The following is a 17,270-nucleotide window of genomic DNA, read 5'->3' as shown; positions in this document are numbered from 1 at the left end:
TGAATAGTGCCCTGTTGTGTGCCCCATTATGTGCCCCATGCCCTGCTGTGTGCATAGTGCCCTACTTTGTGCCCCAGTCCCTACTGTTTGCCCTGCTGTCTGTCCCATGCTCTGCTGTGTGCCGCTGTGTGCCCCATGCCCCACTGTTTACCTTGCTGTGTGCCACAGGTCCTGATGTGTGCCCCATGCCCGTTGTGTGCCCCATGATGTGCCCTACTGTGTGCCCCTTGTCCTGATGTGTGCCCAGTGACCCTCATGTCCTGATGTGTGCCCTGCTGAGTGCCCTCCTATATGCCTCATGCCCTGCTGTGTGCCCCATGCCCCGCTGTGTGCCCTGCTGTGCGCCCAGTGTCCCACTCTGTGCCCAGTGTCCCGCTGTGTGTCCCCTGCCCTGCTGTGTGCCCCATGCCCGCTGTGTGTCCTGTGCCCTGATGTGTTCCCTGCTGTGTGCCCTCCTGTATGCCTCATGCCCCACTGTGTGCCCAGCTGTGTGCCCCATGATGTGTGCCCTACTGTGTGCCCCATGTCCTGATGTGTGCCCAGTGTGCCTCATGCCCTGCTGTGTGTCCCATGCCTCTCTGTGTGCCCCATTCCCTGCTGTGTGCCCCATGATGTGCCCTGATGTGTGACCCATGCCCTGCTGTGTGCCCCGTGCCCTGATGTTTGCCCAGTCGATGGGGTCGGCGCCAGCGTGACCTCTCTGAAATGAGTTTGCCACCTCCCTGAAATTAGTTTTTGCAGGTTGGGATGTCTGACTATTCTCAGTTTATAAATGGATAGGAGCCGCTGTCTTCTGTCCATTCATCTTCAATGCTTAGAAAAGGACTGGGGAATCCCTGTCCTCAGTCCCTTTTTCTGTCTCAAAGAGATGTCAGGGGTCTGTTTAGAGCCCTGATATCTCACCAAAGACCCACCATAAGGCCTCTTTCACACGGGCAGCTGTCCTGCCGCTGTTAAAAGCACAAGACTCCAGGCACAGCGACCACTTTCAATTGTTCATTGCGATTACATACAACTGCATTTTATACATGTATATATATATTTTTATGTAAACAACAAGTGCCAGAAGAGGCCTGGTGTGGAAGTGTTTTCATTTCTAGTTTTGTACTGGGCATAGCTCCTTATGACATTTGGGGGCTCCTGCTTGCAGCTGACATGGTTCAGGTTTCCTATGGCAGTGTATTATGTTCAGACTCTGAGACAAGACACGTGAGTGTGCGTGTATCACATTGTTCTGGGACACAGCACGGGAATAGTCCTCAGAGAGCACCGGAAGTTGATGTCGTTCTACTGGCGGAAGTAGGCTGTGCCCCTGTATTTACAGCACGGAAAGATGGCAATGAGACCGGGAGCCGGGGGTGCCGGCAGTGGCAGGTGTGTAGATACTTCATACACGGAGGGGGGGTTTCCATAGCCGGTGGGGTGTGGGAGGACATGTCGTGCTCAGGTGGGAGCAGGGTGGAGCTGTCATATCACATAAGGTGGTGACACAGGACCATACGTAGTGAGTTGGGGCAGCAGTCATTGATAGGCTCTCCGTGTATGACAGTTTATTAGATGTATGTCTGTACAGCACACATCAGTCAATAAAGTTTTATTAGGAAATGCAATGTTTTTTTTTCTGCAGTTAGAATTATGAATGACTCTTCATAGTTATGACAGGGGGTTTATTATAAGAGGGTGCAGGATAATGACATGATATTCATGGCAGCCAATCAGATTCCACAAGGTCATTTCCTGTTTTCTATGCTGCTTTTGTCCCCCCCCAAGTATTCCTGTGTTTTATATTAATCACATTATACAGTGTAGAATTTACAGCCCTCTTGGGTCTCATTCAGGCCATCTGTGTAGATTGATGCTAGGGCATGTAGAAAACCATTGTTTACTGTGTGTTCTGTTCATGCCAGAGCTTTTTTATTTATTTTTTTAAGCAACACAACTTTGTGCAGCGTTACAAAAAATAAATATCAATGCAAAATATTAATGTCATGCTGCCCTACACAATGTACACAACCAGCCCACTACATTTTAGTGTAATCAAATCCTTAGGCTGAGGAGTGATCCATGATTTTGGGTCACTTTTCAGAGGCAGTTGACAGGTAGTGTAGGAGGTGATGTGACATTTATGTCGCTGTCTGGTTTAATCCTATTTATTGCAAAAGCAATTGCTGGGCATTTTGCAGCGTTTCCCTTTCGTAACCTGTTGTGTAATTTTTGCCGCAGTTCTTGAAGCATCACAGCCTGCGGCTAATGCTGGCCATACACTATACGAAAAATCGGCCGAAGTTCGGTCATTAGACCGTTTTTTTCTTTTTGGCCAGTTAATGGGCACAACATCGATAATCGTTTGGATGTTTTTTTTTTGTTTTGTTTTTTGAGCCGAAACGATAAATTGAAAGGTTAATGTGTTTTCGTCTGACCTGTCTGCACTAAGTATGTTTAAAAAAAAAAAAAATTAACATAAAATTTTATTTATTTATGTCCACTGAATGATCCACCACCATCGTTTGTGCTCACGGCCGAACGTTCCTTTTTTGCGAAATTGGGTTAGCCTGATTTTTCGTATAGTGTATGGCCAGCATTAGGTGTTCGCAGAGCCCGCCAGGAAGTCAGCACTGCACTGCGCTAATCACAGGCAGTGAGACATTGCCCCGATGCGCGGCTGCAGAGATCGGGAAATGTCTCACTGTTTGTTATTAGCACAGCACTGCACGACTTCTTGGCGGGCTCTGCACGTGGGGGGTGAGAACACGCAGGAGCTCCTCCTCACCAGCGGCATATAAACACCCCCCCCCTCCCATCTGTTGCTGTTGCAGCTGCAGCATAAAGTGGTTGTAAACACTGGTCCCTTGCGCTTCCATTTTGGTGTTAAAAATTATGTTTGCTGCGAGAATTGCGAGAGAGAGAGAGAAAAAAAAAATATATATATATATATATATATATATATATATATAATATATAATTTTTATTTTATTTTTTTGCTTAGAGTGAAGATCACGATTCTTGCGGCATAACATTTTTCACATTATACAAAAAAAAATTGGGCTACCTTTACTGTTTCGTGTTTTATTTATTTTGTTTTAATATTCATTGAAGTGTATTTTTTTTTCCCAAAAAATTGCATTTGAAAGACAGCTGCGCAAATACCGTGTGACATAAAATATTGCAATAGCCAACATTTTATTCTCTAGGGTCTCTGCTAAAAAAACAATATATATAATGTTTGGGGGTTCTAAGTAATTTTCAAGCAAAAAATAATGATTTTTAACTTGAAACCAACAAGTGTCAGAAAAAGATTTAGCCCTTTTAAAGCGGAGTTCCAACCATATAAACTTTTTTGGACGGATATATATATTTTTTAAAATACTATTATTTATATGACTCGCTGTTTAGGGATCGATTGACGATTTTTAGATCATACGATTTCTTATATTTTTCTATCCCTGGCATGTTCCATATTGCTTGTAGGCATATGAAGCGCACAAGCACCATCTTCCTGGTTATGGTGCAGCTGAGCGACCAGCATACCCCGTTCCGTTCTCACACATGCGCAGTATGTACATCTCGCAGTGATAACAAGCGGCAGCCATCCACACTGACTCCTGGGAATTATGACACACAGCTCCCAGGAGACAGTGCACCGTCGGATATGACGGACATATCCGCGGGTGGCAGAGACGGGAAGCTCAATCTAAAACTGCAATATCCAGGTAACCATTCAGAACAAAAACTTTAAGTGGTAAAACTTCCCTCATTTACGGACAGAAGTTAATTCCTTTGATCTAGAGAACAAAACAGATCAGAGAATGTTGTGACACTTGGCAGACTACCTTTTTTTTTTTTTTTTTTTTTTTTTTTGACAGCTGTCTTGAGCAGAGAACTCTGCATAGAATCAAGAAAATGGTTTGTTAAGATTGCTAGGGGGAAAGAATCGCGATCTCGATTCTTAACGATTAATTGTGCAGCTCTACTTGCTGCATTTTTTTTGTCAATAAAAAAAAAAAAAACTCATCTCCCCATTGATGCGCATTGAAAACACAGCAAGAACACATCAATAGCACAACTTTGTTGTTGATGTCGTTTTTTTAGTTGCATGACCTATGAAAAACACAATATAAGCATAGTAAAGTCACGTCAAAATCGCAGTATAGTCACATCCCTGTAAATTTGTGACAAAATCATGTGCGCTTTCGATTCCATTATCAGCACTTCTTCTTCTTCTTCTTCTTCCTTTTTTTTTTTTTCTTATGGGAATAATGCCATTTTCAGCTGTTGAAATTTCTTGCCTCTCTCCAAAGCACAAAGTGTTGTTTATGTCTGCTGTCTACTTCCTCTGTGATTAGCAGGAGTCACTTCTGACAGGTTTTCCTGACATCGAGAGGTAAATAGGTGACAGGGGAGGGAGCTGCATCACACGGCCTGTATCTATGTGAAGGGGAGTGTGTCCCTCCAGTTAGCTTTGAGTACTCTCGGCCCCCAGCTTTGTGAGTCTGTGAAAAATCCTTTTCATCTCCGGAGTTTAGGATGTGCAGGACAAATAGCTGAAGATGAACAAGTACAACTTGTGTAGGATGATTTGTTTCATTTCTGTGTATCACCTGGGGCCAGTCATTTCACTGGGTGTATGTAAGGGTTTATATCCACCTTAAAGGATAAGTTCACCTTTTTGTAACCTGTTACATGTTATACCCATATTCATGTGACGTACCAGTTTCAGGGTTTTTTTTTCTCAGAGAATAGGTGCAGGAACTCCCCCTTTCTGAGTCACCTCTTCTTTTTTTTTTCTCTGCCCCTGCCCACCTACGAGCACCATTTCTTGGTTTCACTTCCTACCCATCTCCCAGTACTGCATTTTTTAGAGAATACAGAAGTATCATTTTGTAAATTGGATGGAATTTGGTAATAACAAGAAAAGCACTAAAATAGATCCCCTGCAGCCAGTAACAATAGAGCCCCCCCCCCCCCAGCAACAATAGATTTCCCCCATCAACAATGGACCACCCACAACAAAATCTCCCCCCCCCCCACAAGCAACAATAGGCTCTTGTCATCAACAACAGATCTCTCACAGCCAGCTTCAATAGACTTTTATGGTAGCCAACAACAATAGATCCCTTCCTCAACAGTAGATCTCTCCCAGCAACAGCTAACCCCCAGCAATATAAGACCCCCCAGCAACAATAGATCCCCCACCAGAAACAGTAGACCTCCTCAGCAACAATAGACCCCTAGTGCTAGAGGTTCCGGAACTGCGTTCCCCCATGTTCCCGCTGAAAAAAATCACTGACCATTTTACAAATGTACCAGCCCCTGAACCCCTCCCCCCGAACCCCCGTTTTTGGCAGCGAGCGGTGATCTTCCCTCCCCCTGCACATTGCCACAATCTAAAGAAAACACCTGGCCACGTCATTCATTTAGTGAATGGACTACAACAGAATCGGTAGCCAAAATAAGGGGTATTGGGCCATTCAGTACAATCAAACCATTCTAATCGGTGCAACTTGGTCCATCTTGCATTGAGTTCTGTTAAAGAACTTGCATGCCGTGCCAAATCTACTCTGGGGGTCTGACACGGAAGACGTGGGCATTGTGAACCTGGGCTAAGGCTAAGTGCAGATGTGTGATTCAGCCATGTTTTTAATGCCCTCCAACTGCTTCAAAAGGATAAGTTCTCCTTTTAACAAAAAATAATAAATACACATCTTTTTTTCAGGTAAAAGGAAAGCATTGCACCAGGTCAGCAGATCGCCGATACCATTCAGGTCTCCTGCAGACCGACAGTGTAAGCTGTCTGCTAGTACCTGATATGGGCAGGTAGTTTTACACTGACAGGAAGAATCAATGAACTACCAGAGCGCTCAACAGCGCCATCGTAGCAAATTTAGAAATACAAGCAAAGATCCGCAAAGGCTGTTGGTAGTTGTAGTCCATTCTTATATATAATTTCTAAAGTGAGTACATCCCTCACATTTTTGTCAATATTTTATATCTTTTCATGTGACAACACTGAAGAAATGACACTTTGCTACAATGTTAAGTAGTGAGTGTACAGCTTGCATAACATTGTAAATTTGCTGTCTCCTCAAAATGACTCGACACACAGCCATTAAGGTCTAAATCGCTTGCAACAAAAGTGAGTACATCCCTAAGTGAAAATTACCAAATTGGGCTCAAAGTTTTAATATTTTGTGTGACCATCATTATTTTCCAGCGCTGCCTTAGCCCTCTTGGACATGGAGTTCACCAGAGCTTCACAGGTTGCCACTGGAGTTCTCTTCCACTCCTCCATGACATCACGAAGCTGGTGAATGTTAGAGACTTTGCGCTCCTCCACCTTCCGTTTTGAGGATTCCCCACAGATGCTCAATAGGGTTTAGGTCTGGAGACGCGCTTGGCCAGTCCATCGCCTTTACCCTCAGCTTCTTTAGCAAGGCAGTGGTCGTCTTGGAGGTGTGTTTGGGGTCATTATCACATTGGAATACTGCTCAGCTGCCCAGTCTCCGAAGGGAGGGGATCATGCTCTGCTTCAGTATGTCACAGTACATGTTGGCATTCATGGTTCCCTCAATGAACTGTAGCTCCCCAGTGCCAGCAGCACTCATGCAGCCCCAGACCATGACACTCCCACCACCATGCTTGACTGTAGCAAGACAAGCTTGTCTTTGTACTTCTCACCTGGTTGCCGCCACACACGCTTGACACCATCTGAACCAAATAAGTCTATCTTGGTCTCAATAGACCACAGGACATGGTTCCAGTAATCCATAACCTTAGTCCGCTTGTCTTAAGCAAACTGTTTGCAGGCTTTTGCATCATTTTTAGAAGAAGCTTTCTTCTGGGACGACAGCCATGCAGACCAATTTGATGCAGTGTATGGTCTGAGCACTAACAGGCTGACCCTCCCCACCCCTTCAATCTCTGCAGCAATGCTGGCAGCACTCATATGTCTATTTCCCAAGGACATCCTCTGGATATGACACTGAGCACGCGCACTCAACTGCCTTGTTTGACCATGGAGAGTCCTGTTATGAGTGAAACCTGTTCTGTTAAACCACTGTATAGTCTTGGCCTTGGTTTCAGAGTCTTGGTAATCTTATAGCCTAGGCCTGGATGATCAGTGCCCTGATTACCTGTCTTGCTGTCCCCTGTGAGGCGATGCCGTTGATTGGCTCTCCTCACCACACACTGTCAGTGTGAGGCGATGAGAGCCAATTACCGGCACTTCCGTGTTTACATGTGACCGGCTGTGATTGGAAACAGCCCATCACATGGTTAAAGAGCCATGTCATTGGCTCTTTACAGAGATCGAGGTAGGCCATGCTGTGTCCTAGCAACACAACGTGGCTGCTCTGGGATGATGTCGTATGATGTCCACCCAGAACGAGAGCCACACAGCCCCACAGTTATCTGACACTGGGTGTGTGGCAAGTGGTTAACATTGGGGTCTATGGGAAATATTGGTCAGCTTGACATGGCACTGCTCCTGAACCACCTACCATGTTGTAGTCCTGGGTCCCCAATTTTGGTGTCCCTGTCACTTTGGCACGTATGAATCGGGAGCAGTGTCATGTCAAGCTGACCAAGGTTTCACATGGAGCTAGTGTATTTACATGCATTGAGAAGTGAAAAAAAGGTATTGCTTCACTTTAAAGCGGAGGTCCACCCTAAAGTGGACCTTCCGCTCATCGGAACCCCCCCCCCCTCCGGCGCCACAATTGGCACCTTTCAGGGGGGAGGGGGGTGCAGATACCTGTACAGTACAGGTATCTGCACCCACTTCCGGGATAGCTCTCTGCGGAAAGGGGCATAGATTACGCCCCTTTCCGCAAGTGCCCGCCCCTTTCCGCAAGTGCCCTGCTGCCTGCTGGGAAACACACAGATCCCAGAGGCAGCGGGGACTGTCCTTATTGCGCAGCGCAACTCGCGCATGCGCAGTAGGGAACCGGGAAATGAAGCCGAAAGGCTCCATTTCCTGATTCCCATACCCAAGATGGCGGCGGCAGGACCCGAGAGACGATCTAGAGATCGGCTTCGGGTGCCGACATCGCGGGCACGCTGGACAGGCAAGTGTCACTATTTTAAAAGTCAGCAGCTGCAGTATTTGTAGCTGCTGGCTTTTAAAAAAAAAAAAAAAAAAACGCGGAGTCCCGGCGGACTCCCGCTTTAAGTGCATTTTCGTTTTACATACATGCTTTGGTCCCATTGTGTACTTAAAAGTGGAGTATGCCTGTACAACTTATGTAGGAGGATTTGTTTCATCTCTTTGTATCACGGAGGCCAATCACTTCACTGGGTACAGTATATGTGAGGGTTTACATCCACTTTAAGAAACCTGTACATTTTTTAAAATATTGAAAACAACCTCCCAATTTGAATTCATTCAGCTAATTACGTTCAGGCAAGTCTTACAGTTTACTTTCTTTAGAAAGCAGTTGCCTATAATGCTTGGGACACACGGGAAGTTTATTTATTCATTCAACCCAGCAGACGAAACAAAAAAAAAACGAAACTTGCAGATCGCTGTAATAGCGCATACCCGCTGAGCTATTGTGTTCTGACAGGGGAACCTCCCCCCCCCCCCCAGTGATCAGCGCTCGAAGCTCATTGAATGCTGGTCTTCCAGCATGCTTATTTTACATAAGTCGGTCTTAAAACCGTCTTTTGTCAGACGAGGCGCTATACACACTGGTCAAAAGTCAGGCCAGTTCCTGCCAAACCAACTGTTTTCGGCCAGCCCATGTGTACCCAGCTTAAAAGCCTGTCCCCTACCGGCATGCCACAGAAAAGGACCCTGCCGAGTCAGACCTATAGCTCTACAATCAATAAAGCTCATTCTTCTGGCTGTTTGGGAGCTCTAGCGTTGACTCAACAGGAAGCTTCTCAAATCTCTACAGAGACCACCATTGATTCCACAGAAATACCAACTTCTCTGCAACATGCTGGCAGGGTACAGGCTTTTCTGCCAGGACTGTGGCTGCTTTCTAAAGAGAAGTAGTAAGACTGGGGAGCTGCAAATTAATAATTGTTTCTTTTTATTTAGATACACTTTTAAAGAACATTCCATGTGAATAGCACATCATATGTATGTTGCCAACTTCTGTGCAGTTTTAAAGTGGAACTGAAAGTGGGGTACCCCCTAAAAAAAAAAAATTAAAAGTCAGCAGCTACAAATACTGCAGCTGCTGGCTTTTAATAATCGGACACTTACCTGTCCCGGGTTCCAGCGATGCGGGGGAACGAAGCCCCCCCCTCGCTCCCCGCTCCGCTCGCGGCGCCGTCATGCATACTGTGGGCACCCGGCTGTGGCTTCACAGCCGGGCACCCACTGCGCATGCGCGAGTGGCGCAGGGCGCCGTGATACGCCGTACAGTCACCTGGGACACGTGACAGGTCCCAGGTGAATGTGCGGCGCGAGGGGAAGTGATGTCACCAGCCCGGGCAATGAAGAAGGCAGACTACGAGGGACCCCCTAGCAACCGGTATTTAGAGGGGAGTAAAAATTTTTTTTTTTGCCAATTATTTTTTTGGGATTTTTTTTAAGATTTTTAAGTAGTTTTATTTTTTGGGGGGCAACTCCACTTTAAGTCTAAAAATGATAAATTGCAAACTTACAGCTTCTTTATTTTTATCTATGTTATCTTCACAATAAGAGCAGTGAAAATGTGGAATAGACTCCTTCCAGAGGTGGTTCTGGCCAGCTCCTTTAAAAAAGGCCTGGTTTCTTTCTTAAATGTACAGAATATAACTGGGCACTAACATTTATTGGTAAAGTTCATCCAGGGAAAATCCGATTTGCCTCTCTGGGATCAGGAAGGATTTTTCCCTGCTGTAGAAAATTGGATCATGCTTTGCTGGGGGTATAGGATTGTGTACATAGTATTGTGTGGTGTTTGGTTATTTCTTTTTTTTCAACCTGATTAACTATGTAACTATTGCAAAACTGACATGCAGCATCTCTTCTGCAATAAGGCCCCTTTCACACTGGGGCATCAGCGGTAAAGCGCCATTTTTGCAGAGGTTTTCGCCCGCTAGCGGGGCACTTTTAACCCTTGCGAGTGGCTGAAAAAGGGGTAAAACGACCTGCAAAGCGCCACTGCATTCCCTTCCACAGGCGGTGGTCTCAGCGAGGGTCATTGATCATTTCAAGAAACTATTAGATAAGCACCTGAATTACTGCAGCATACAGGGATATACAATGTAATACTGACATATAATCGCACACATAGTTTGGTCTTTTTTTTCAACCTCGCCTACTATGTAACTATGAAAATTGGTTCCTGCACTACTTTTTTGATTTTTTTTTTTTTTCATTGCGATTTGCATATTCTATTAAACAAAGCTGCAATGAAATCGGAGGTGCAAATCGCACTAATCTGGGCTTTGAAATTGTGCTGAAGTAGCGAGATTTTGAAGGCGCACTGGTGCGAACCGGGGTTAAAAGGAAAGAGCTGTGTTCACTTTCTAGAAATCTCTGGACGCTTTAGTGTTGCACAATATTTGTTTACTGCTGCTTGTGGAAATTTGGTTGGCTGGGCTGCCCACAAGTAAGCCTTTCAGTGTTTGATTTGTGATAGTGTACATAGTGTAAACCCGGTTTTGTGACTCTCTGTACAGGCTGTATAAGGCTGCCTGTCTTTATGTACAAGAATATCCTTTTGGGGAAAAAGCTATTGGACAAATATCCAAACAAGTCTGAATGCCTGAAACTAGTTTTACTACTTCAGCATGTTAGTAAAACTGTATGTATCGTTGCAACTACAGTATTTAGTGCATCCAGGTAAATTTATACCTTGTTTTTCTCAGGATAAATGTGGCCCCACATGGTACTTAATGTCATCGGATAGCTCCTGTGTTGTTGTTCTTCCCCTTTTTTATTTTTTATAGATTAATTTTTTTGTTAGATAAAAAAAATAAAATAAAATAAAAATTCTTGCAATTACCATCCACCACCAAAGAGCCCCCTTGAATAAATTCTCCTAGACTTGACAATTGCAGAAATCCATTATTTGTTTCTGTAGTAGGGCCCAGAAACAACAGTTCACTTTTTTTTTTTGTTTCCCCCCTACCTAAGGCTAGGTTCTCACTGATGCAACACAGTTTTTGACCGTAGTGCAGCTGCAGTGAGACTTTGTACGTTTTTATGATACATTTTTAATGCATGTTTTACCACCGTAACTCATACCTGCTGTCAGTAGCAGGGATGAGTCAACAACTGATGCTGCTACTGACAGCAGGGATGAGGCATCATTTGTGAAGGAGACAGTACCTGCTGGCATCCTAAGAACAACGAGGTCATTGTGTTTGACAATGGATTTGCATCGCCAGACATTTTTTTTAAATAAAGGACTGTCTTGTGTTTTTATTGACTTTGACGTTTTTATGGTGAATGTGTAGCGGTACTATATACCTCCTACTCATTTACGTGTAGGGGAGGATGGGATCCGTCTTGCCAGTCCGCAAGCTTGGACAAGGGTCTGGTATGGGTTTTGGGAGGGAGACCCAACGCCTTCTTTTTGGTGTAAGGACCCTTGACAGAAAGGGGTGAGTTACTAGTTAGGATGCCAGCTGGTGTTGGCTCTTAACAACCAGCACAAATCGCAAGCAAAAATGCATCACAGAAAACATGTAGATGGGATTTTGAATTGTTTTCTTAGAAATGTACTACAAAATTGCACCAAAGTAGTAAAGGATTGATGCAGTGGAGAGATCTCCTGCTGAGCAGGCAGATCTGCTTGACTGAGTCCACCCCTTCTGAATGGGGCCTTACCCAGCTTTTGAAGAGCCAGGTAGGTAGTAGTAATTTTAAAGAATCACATGCAGTTTAAAGAGGAATGCAATGCGATTCTTGTCCAAATTACATGGGGTTTCCTCCATCGCTCCTGTGTGAGCCCAGGCTGAAGTCGCTATGTCAAGCCGGGGCTCATACAAGAGCAGTGGAAAAAACACATGCGATTCGGACAGGAGTCACACTACATTCCTGTTCAAATTGCATGCGATTCTTTGTAGTGCAATTTGAGCCTATTCCTTTTGAAAGGTATCGGTTTCAGGTTCAGAGCATTAGTAAGAGTACTTGTGCAAATGTTTGGTATCGGTACCATTGCAACCCTACTTTCAATGGCTGAACAGCTAAGATGTTCTTGAAGCTGCCATTTTACTAGTTCTAGATTTACTATAAACACACCTTTTTATATGTAGACTGGGAATAGAGATTGTGGCAAGGTTTTCTGGGTTCTTTATTGTCCTAATTTTTAACGTGCCGTGTGTATAATTAATGATGTACTTGTGTTCGTCTTCCAGCATCAATTTCCTTCCTGCTATCAAATTGCAGTAGCTGCTGCAGCTTACTAATTAGAAAGAGACCTTGGCACCTTGGTTTTTACATGATAAAGCCTTTTTTGCATTTTTTTTTTTTTTTTAAATCCCCATTTTTAGCAGATCGTTTTACATGTCCTCATGTAAAGCAGATAAATATGGTATTCTCATGGGAAAAAGTGCTAGTAACTTTATTCAGAAGCCCAACTTTTACAGTTTTGCACAGCATGTGTAATAGTGAGAATCTCTGTCTGTGTCCCTGGTAGAGGAATTTTCTTCCAGTTTCCTGTTCTGTCTGACATCCACCATATGAACAGTAAGTAAAGGGAAATCTCTCCAACCGGACTCGGACAGCAATAAAAACCTCACAGAGGGTCTTATAAAGTGGTTGTAAAGGCACAAGGTTTTTTACCTTCATGCATCCTATGCATGAAGGTAAAAAACCTTTTGTTCAGGAGCCCCCCTAATACTTACTTGAGCTGACTCCCCCTCCCCCTTCGATCCAGCGATGTCCACGAGAGCCTTGCATTCCTGATTGACTTTTTGCACCTGCTGCTGTCCATCACAACCAGTGAGCTAATCAGGAGACGAAGGGGGCAGGGCCGAGCCACGGCTCTGTGTGTGAATGGACACAGAACCACGGGAGGGAGGAGCTGCAGGAACCCGGGAGGAGCTGGAGCAACCTGGGAGGAGACGGGAGCGCTGGTGTGGGACCTGAAAAGAGGATCTGGGCTGCTCTGTGCAAAACCACTGCACAGAGCAGCCCAGAGCAGTAGATAAGTATAACATGTTTGTTATTTAAAAAAAAAAAAACAAGGCTTTAATACCACTTTAAGTAAAGGTGTACTAAAATCTTTGCATTGTATATTTTACATATAGAGAATTTTTTTTGTTTTACTTCTCTCAACAAAATGAAGATATGCATAGTTGATAATGCTATGAATTAATTGCTTTCAGTCTTCAATGTAACATTTTCAATGTATTTTGTTTTAATTTCTTTTTTCCTTTTACAGTTTTGTATTTCCTTTAGGGACCGGCATTGGATCATCTCAAGGTGCGTATGCAATGTGTTTATTTATGATCTGGAAAGTTGTTTGCTTTTAACTGCTTCCCACTTGGCTGCCCTAATATCACTATCTGCATCGCTAGCCATAGTCTCTGATCACCACCAGTGCTGCCCATCAGTATCCATAATCCCCGCCACACCAATTACAGTGTCCCTAATCGCTGCCGCACCAGATCACTGCATTGTAGCCGTGATGTATACATTCAAGGGCACTGTTTCTACAGCTAAGGGGGTACTTGTTGAGGGGCAGTAAAACCATGCCTCAATCGCAAGGTTTTACCGCCCACCACAGTTCTTCAATCGCTGCCACAGTGCTGCCAGACCAGTGTAGCTAGAATTAGTGTCCCTGAATACCACCACACCAGACCAGTGCAGCAAGCTATAGTTTTCCTGATCACCACCACACCAGACCAGTGTTTGCCAGCAACAGTTTCTTATGACTGCCACACCAGTGTAAACCAGCAATGGTGTCCCTGTTTTTTGCCACACTAGTCCCCAGTGTCACCAGACCAGTGTAAGCCAGTATAAGTGTTCCTCATCACAGCTACACTACACAGGTCCCGCTGTCACCAGATCAGTGCATCCAGCAACAGTAATCCTGATCACCCCCACACCAGTGTAGGGTTTCCTCAGCCTACCACCAGTACTGACCCTGGCCTGTTTTATTAATCTTGTTTCTGCCTGGACTGATTCTTTGCCTGTTTGTGGGTCATGTCATATCTGCAGGCTTTAGCCCACAGCTGCACCTTTTTCCATCTTTTCTTCAGCCTCATGTGCTTTCTGGCCACTGAACATGAAGTTCCTGCAGCAGCCACGTACCAATAGGCTAGGCTTATTTGGTTTATAGAAACAGGGAGTGTCATAGGTGGCATTATACTAAGCTATATTCCCTGACCACAAGTACAGAGATGACCATTATAGTACATTGTTTTGTTACAATTGTTTGATTTGCTTGACACACACAAGTTACAATGTCTGATGCTTAATCACGCCAGTGAAAGTCTCACGTGTGGTATCCCCATACTCAGGAGGAGTAGCAGAATGTGTTTTGGGTTGTAATTCAAAGTATGCCTATGGAGCTGATAGAAATATCTTAACAATTGTCACTATAACTTTCAAAAAGATAAAAATTAAATTTGGGTGCAGCATTGCATGCCTTTAGTATTTTGTCATTCAAAGTGTGATATCGCTGAAAAATGACCTGGGCAGGAAGGTGGTGAAACCGTTGGAACTTGAGGTGGTTAGAAGACGGATGCTGAAACTAAATGAAAGATCACATCAGCTTTTACCTCTGTATCAGACCACTTGCTGCCAATTCTGCATGTCATGATATTTTCCTTGGAGAAATGGGACAGAAATTTCATGTTTGTTTAGCGGTGCCTCTGTAGGAAACTTGTATGAACTTGTATGAGGTATAGGAAATATGGGATGCCCAATGGAATTTTGCATAACTTGCTGGAATAAACAATATACACTGTGGTAGATTCACTCCATTTCTGCTTCTGCACCCCGCTTCCTCTGTAATGTTCCAGGTACAGCTAGCATGATAGTAGTTGGGCCTGACACTGGCTTAGCCAGGCCTTACCAATTGTCTTTTGCAGGCAGGGACCTTGGGCCCCTATAGTGTAGCAGATAGAAAGTTCTGGGGCTAGCTGTCCTATCTTTGGTTACTAAGTCCAGTAACCCATCTTCAGGCCCTGCCAGCCCTCTTGGCTGCAACTGTCCTTTTCCACTGCCCATGACACCACAGTCCACACTGCTGGCACTGCACCCATCCCAGACTGCATCCTCCCAGTCCTCTCAGGCTTGCCTCCCCAGTCCTCCTGACTGTGCATGTCACTCACCAGCCATCCTGGCTGCGACCAGTTGTTCCTCTCCCTGGGGACTTGCCTGGCAATGCTCTCTCATGCTGTCCTCTCTTGCTCCTCCTGTCCAGAACACCTTTATAATTTCCTTGGAAGGGCTCCGTGAGCCCAGGCCCAAGGTCACCCCCCAGACTGGGGGCTCCCTCAAAGGTCCCAACAGTCTGGCATTCCATCTACAAGCTCCGAACAGCTCCAACTCCCTCCTCAGCTGGGCTGACCCTAAGTATTTAAGGAGGCCTGCCCCCCCCCCCCCCCCCCCGCCAATCCAGGTTGGGGATTTGTCAGGGCTCCTCAGAATACCACAGGCAGTTCCACCTCTCCTCTTTCTAGCATCTTTTAGATTCTAGAAAGAAGAGGGAGATCTTGGTGATGCTGCCTGTGAGTCACCAACTGTTACTCTGAGCCACTCCCAGCCCAAATCAAAATAAACATGCCTGACTGTAAGCCAAGCCTGCCTAAATTTGCCTACCCTGCAAAAAAAATAAAAAATCTCTCTAGCACCTACCTATCTAGAGGATGCTACATTTGCATAGCGGAACACAACAATCCTCTGTGTATAGTAACTTAACAACCTTCTTATAGCAGATTTACTGTTACAGCATGGCCGGTCTGTGCAGAATTGCATATATACAGTATCTCACAAAGTACACCCCTCACGTTTTTGTAAATATTTTATAAAATAATAAAATATAATCATATAATATAAAATATTTCCAAAAATGTGAGGGGTGTACTCACCTTTGTGAGATACTGTTTGTGTTTCTGCACTTCCCCCTAGGGTGCATGCGCTGCCTCTGCTGTGATTAGTCACAGCAGAACCCGATCAGCGGGTGCCGGCTATTGGATGTCCGTCAAGGGGAGAGGCTGGCTGGAGCCCTGCCTATGTAAACAAGGCAGAGCACCGTTCTGACAGTGGAAATGTGATGGGGGGTTATTTATTTATTTTTTTATAACTTTTGCACCACCCAGTCCATAGACAATTTTTGGGATTATTATTATTATTATTATTTTTTTTTTTTTTTACCAAAAGTATGTAGCTGAATACATATTTGGCCTAACTTTAATGAAGAAATTGAAATTCAATTTTTAAATATTTTTATTGGATACTTTTTATTTTTATTTTATTTTTTTATTTATTATATAGCAGAAAATATATATTAATTATTCTTCTATAGCGCAAAAAATAAACGCAGTGGTGATCAAATGCCACCAAAAGAAAGCTCTATTTGTGGGAACAAAAATGAATTTTATTTGGGTACAATGTTGCATGAGCATGCAATTGTTAGTTACCCAGTGCCGTATCACAAAAAATGGCCTAATCGTGAAAGAGGGTAAACCTTCTGGAGGATAAGTGGTTAAAGATATGTGCTGGTACACCCATGTGTACTACAGGCACGTTCGTACGGTAAAACCTGTTGTGATCTAGAAAGTGCCACAAATCCTATATTTTACTACAACTCTATCACTGCACCATGCTGTAGCTAGGCAAAATAATTTGATGTATTTTTAGATTTTTTTTTATTTTTTTTATTCTTGATCATTGGACGTGTCTACAGGCTATTGCAGAAATGCAAGTACAAAAGCTTATTTCTCTTATAATGCTTCGGAGTAGTTTGTATTTCTGGTCCTGTTTTAAGCAGCCATAATATAGGTGCCCCTCTTTTTTGGTGTTTATTAGTTGGTGGTAAATTATGGACAATTGTTTCTGGTAGTGGGTATCTGTCATTTAGGTTTGTAATGGCCACAGCTTTTGGAAATATTATATCTGACTAATTTCTTCTTGCTATAGGAATGATACCGATGCAACAGCAAACAGCACGATTTCCTATGGTACCCATGATGCAATCAAATGTTCAAAATATGATGGCAGTTGGATATAATCCTCAGATTCCCCAAGCCACGATGGCCATGCAGGTAATTCTCTGAGTGATGTTAATGGAATTGTGGAATGTGTGACTTTGATTTCTTTCCACACATTGCTAATTTTATGGTTTAGCATCGCTATTTCCTTGTCACTTCCCTGATCA

The 17,270-nt window shown here is 44.1% G+C and overlaps 1 protein-coding gene across 2 annotated transcripts in view; it reads left to right on the top strand.

The window, feature by feature from the left end:
• The first annotated feature begins 1,251 nt into the window (after positions 1 to 1,251).
• Positions 1,252 to 17,270, top strand: part of SYNRG (synergin gamma) — a 125,478-nt gene continuing 109,459 nt past the window's right edge. For both annotated transcript variants that reach the window (XM_077481399.1, XM_077481398.1), the window contains exons 1-3: positions 1,252 to 1,374; positions 13,326 to 13,366; positions 17,033 to 17,157. In XM_077481399.1, the coding sequence (XP_077337525.1) occupies positions 1,334 to 1,374; positions 13,326 to 13,366; positions 17,033 to 17,157 (207 nt within the window). In that variant the 5' untranslated portion in view covers positions 1,252 to 1,333. The remainder of the gene's footprint in view (positions 1,375 to 13,325; positions 13,367 to 17,032; positions 17,158 to 17,270) is intronic.

This window comes from Lithobates pipiens, unplaced genomic scaffold, assembly GCF_037356315.1.
Source record: "Lithobates pipiens isolate NorthernLeopardFrog02 unplaced genomic scaffold, aLitPip1_a1.2 Scaffold_16, whole genome shotgun sequence".
NCBI lineage: Eukaryota > Metazoa > Chordata > Amphibia > Anura > Ranidae > Lithobates > Lithobates pipiens.
Note: the sequence above shows the minus strand (reverse complement) of the source record. Positions and strands in the feature narration are given on the sequence as shown.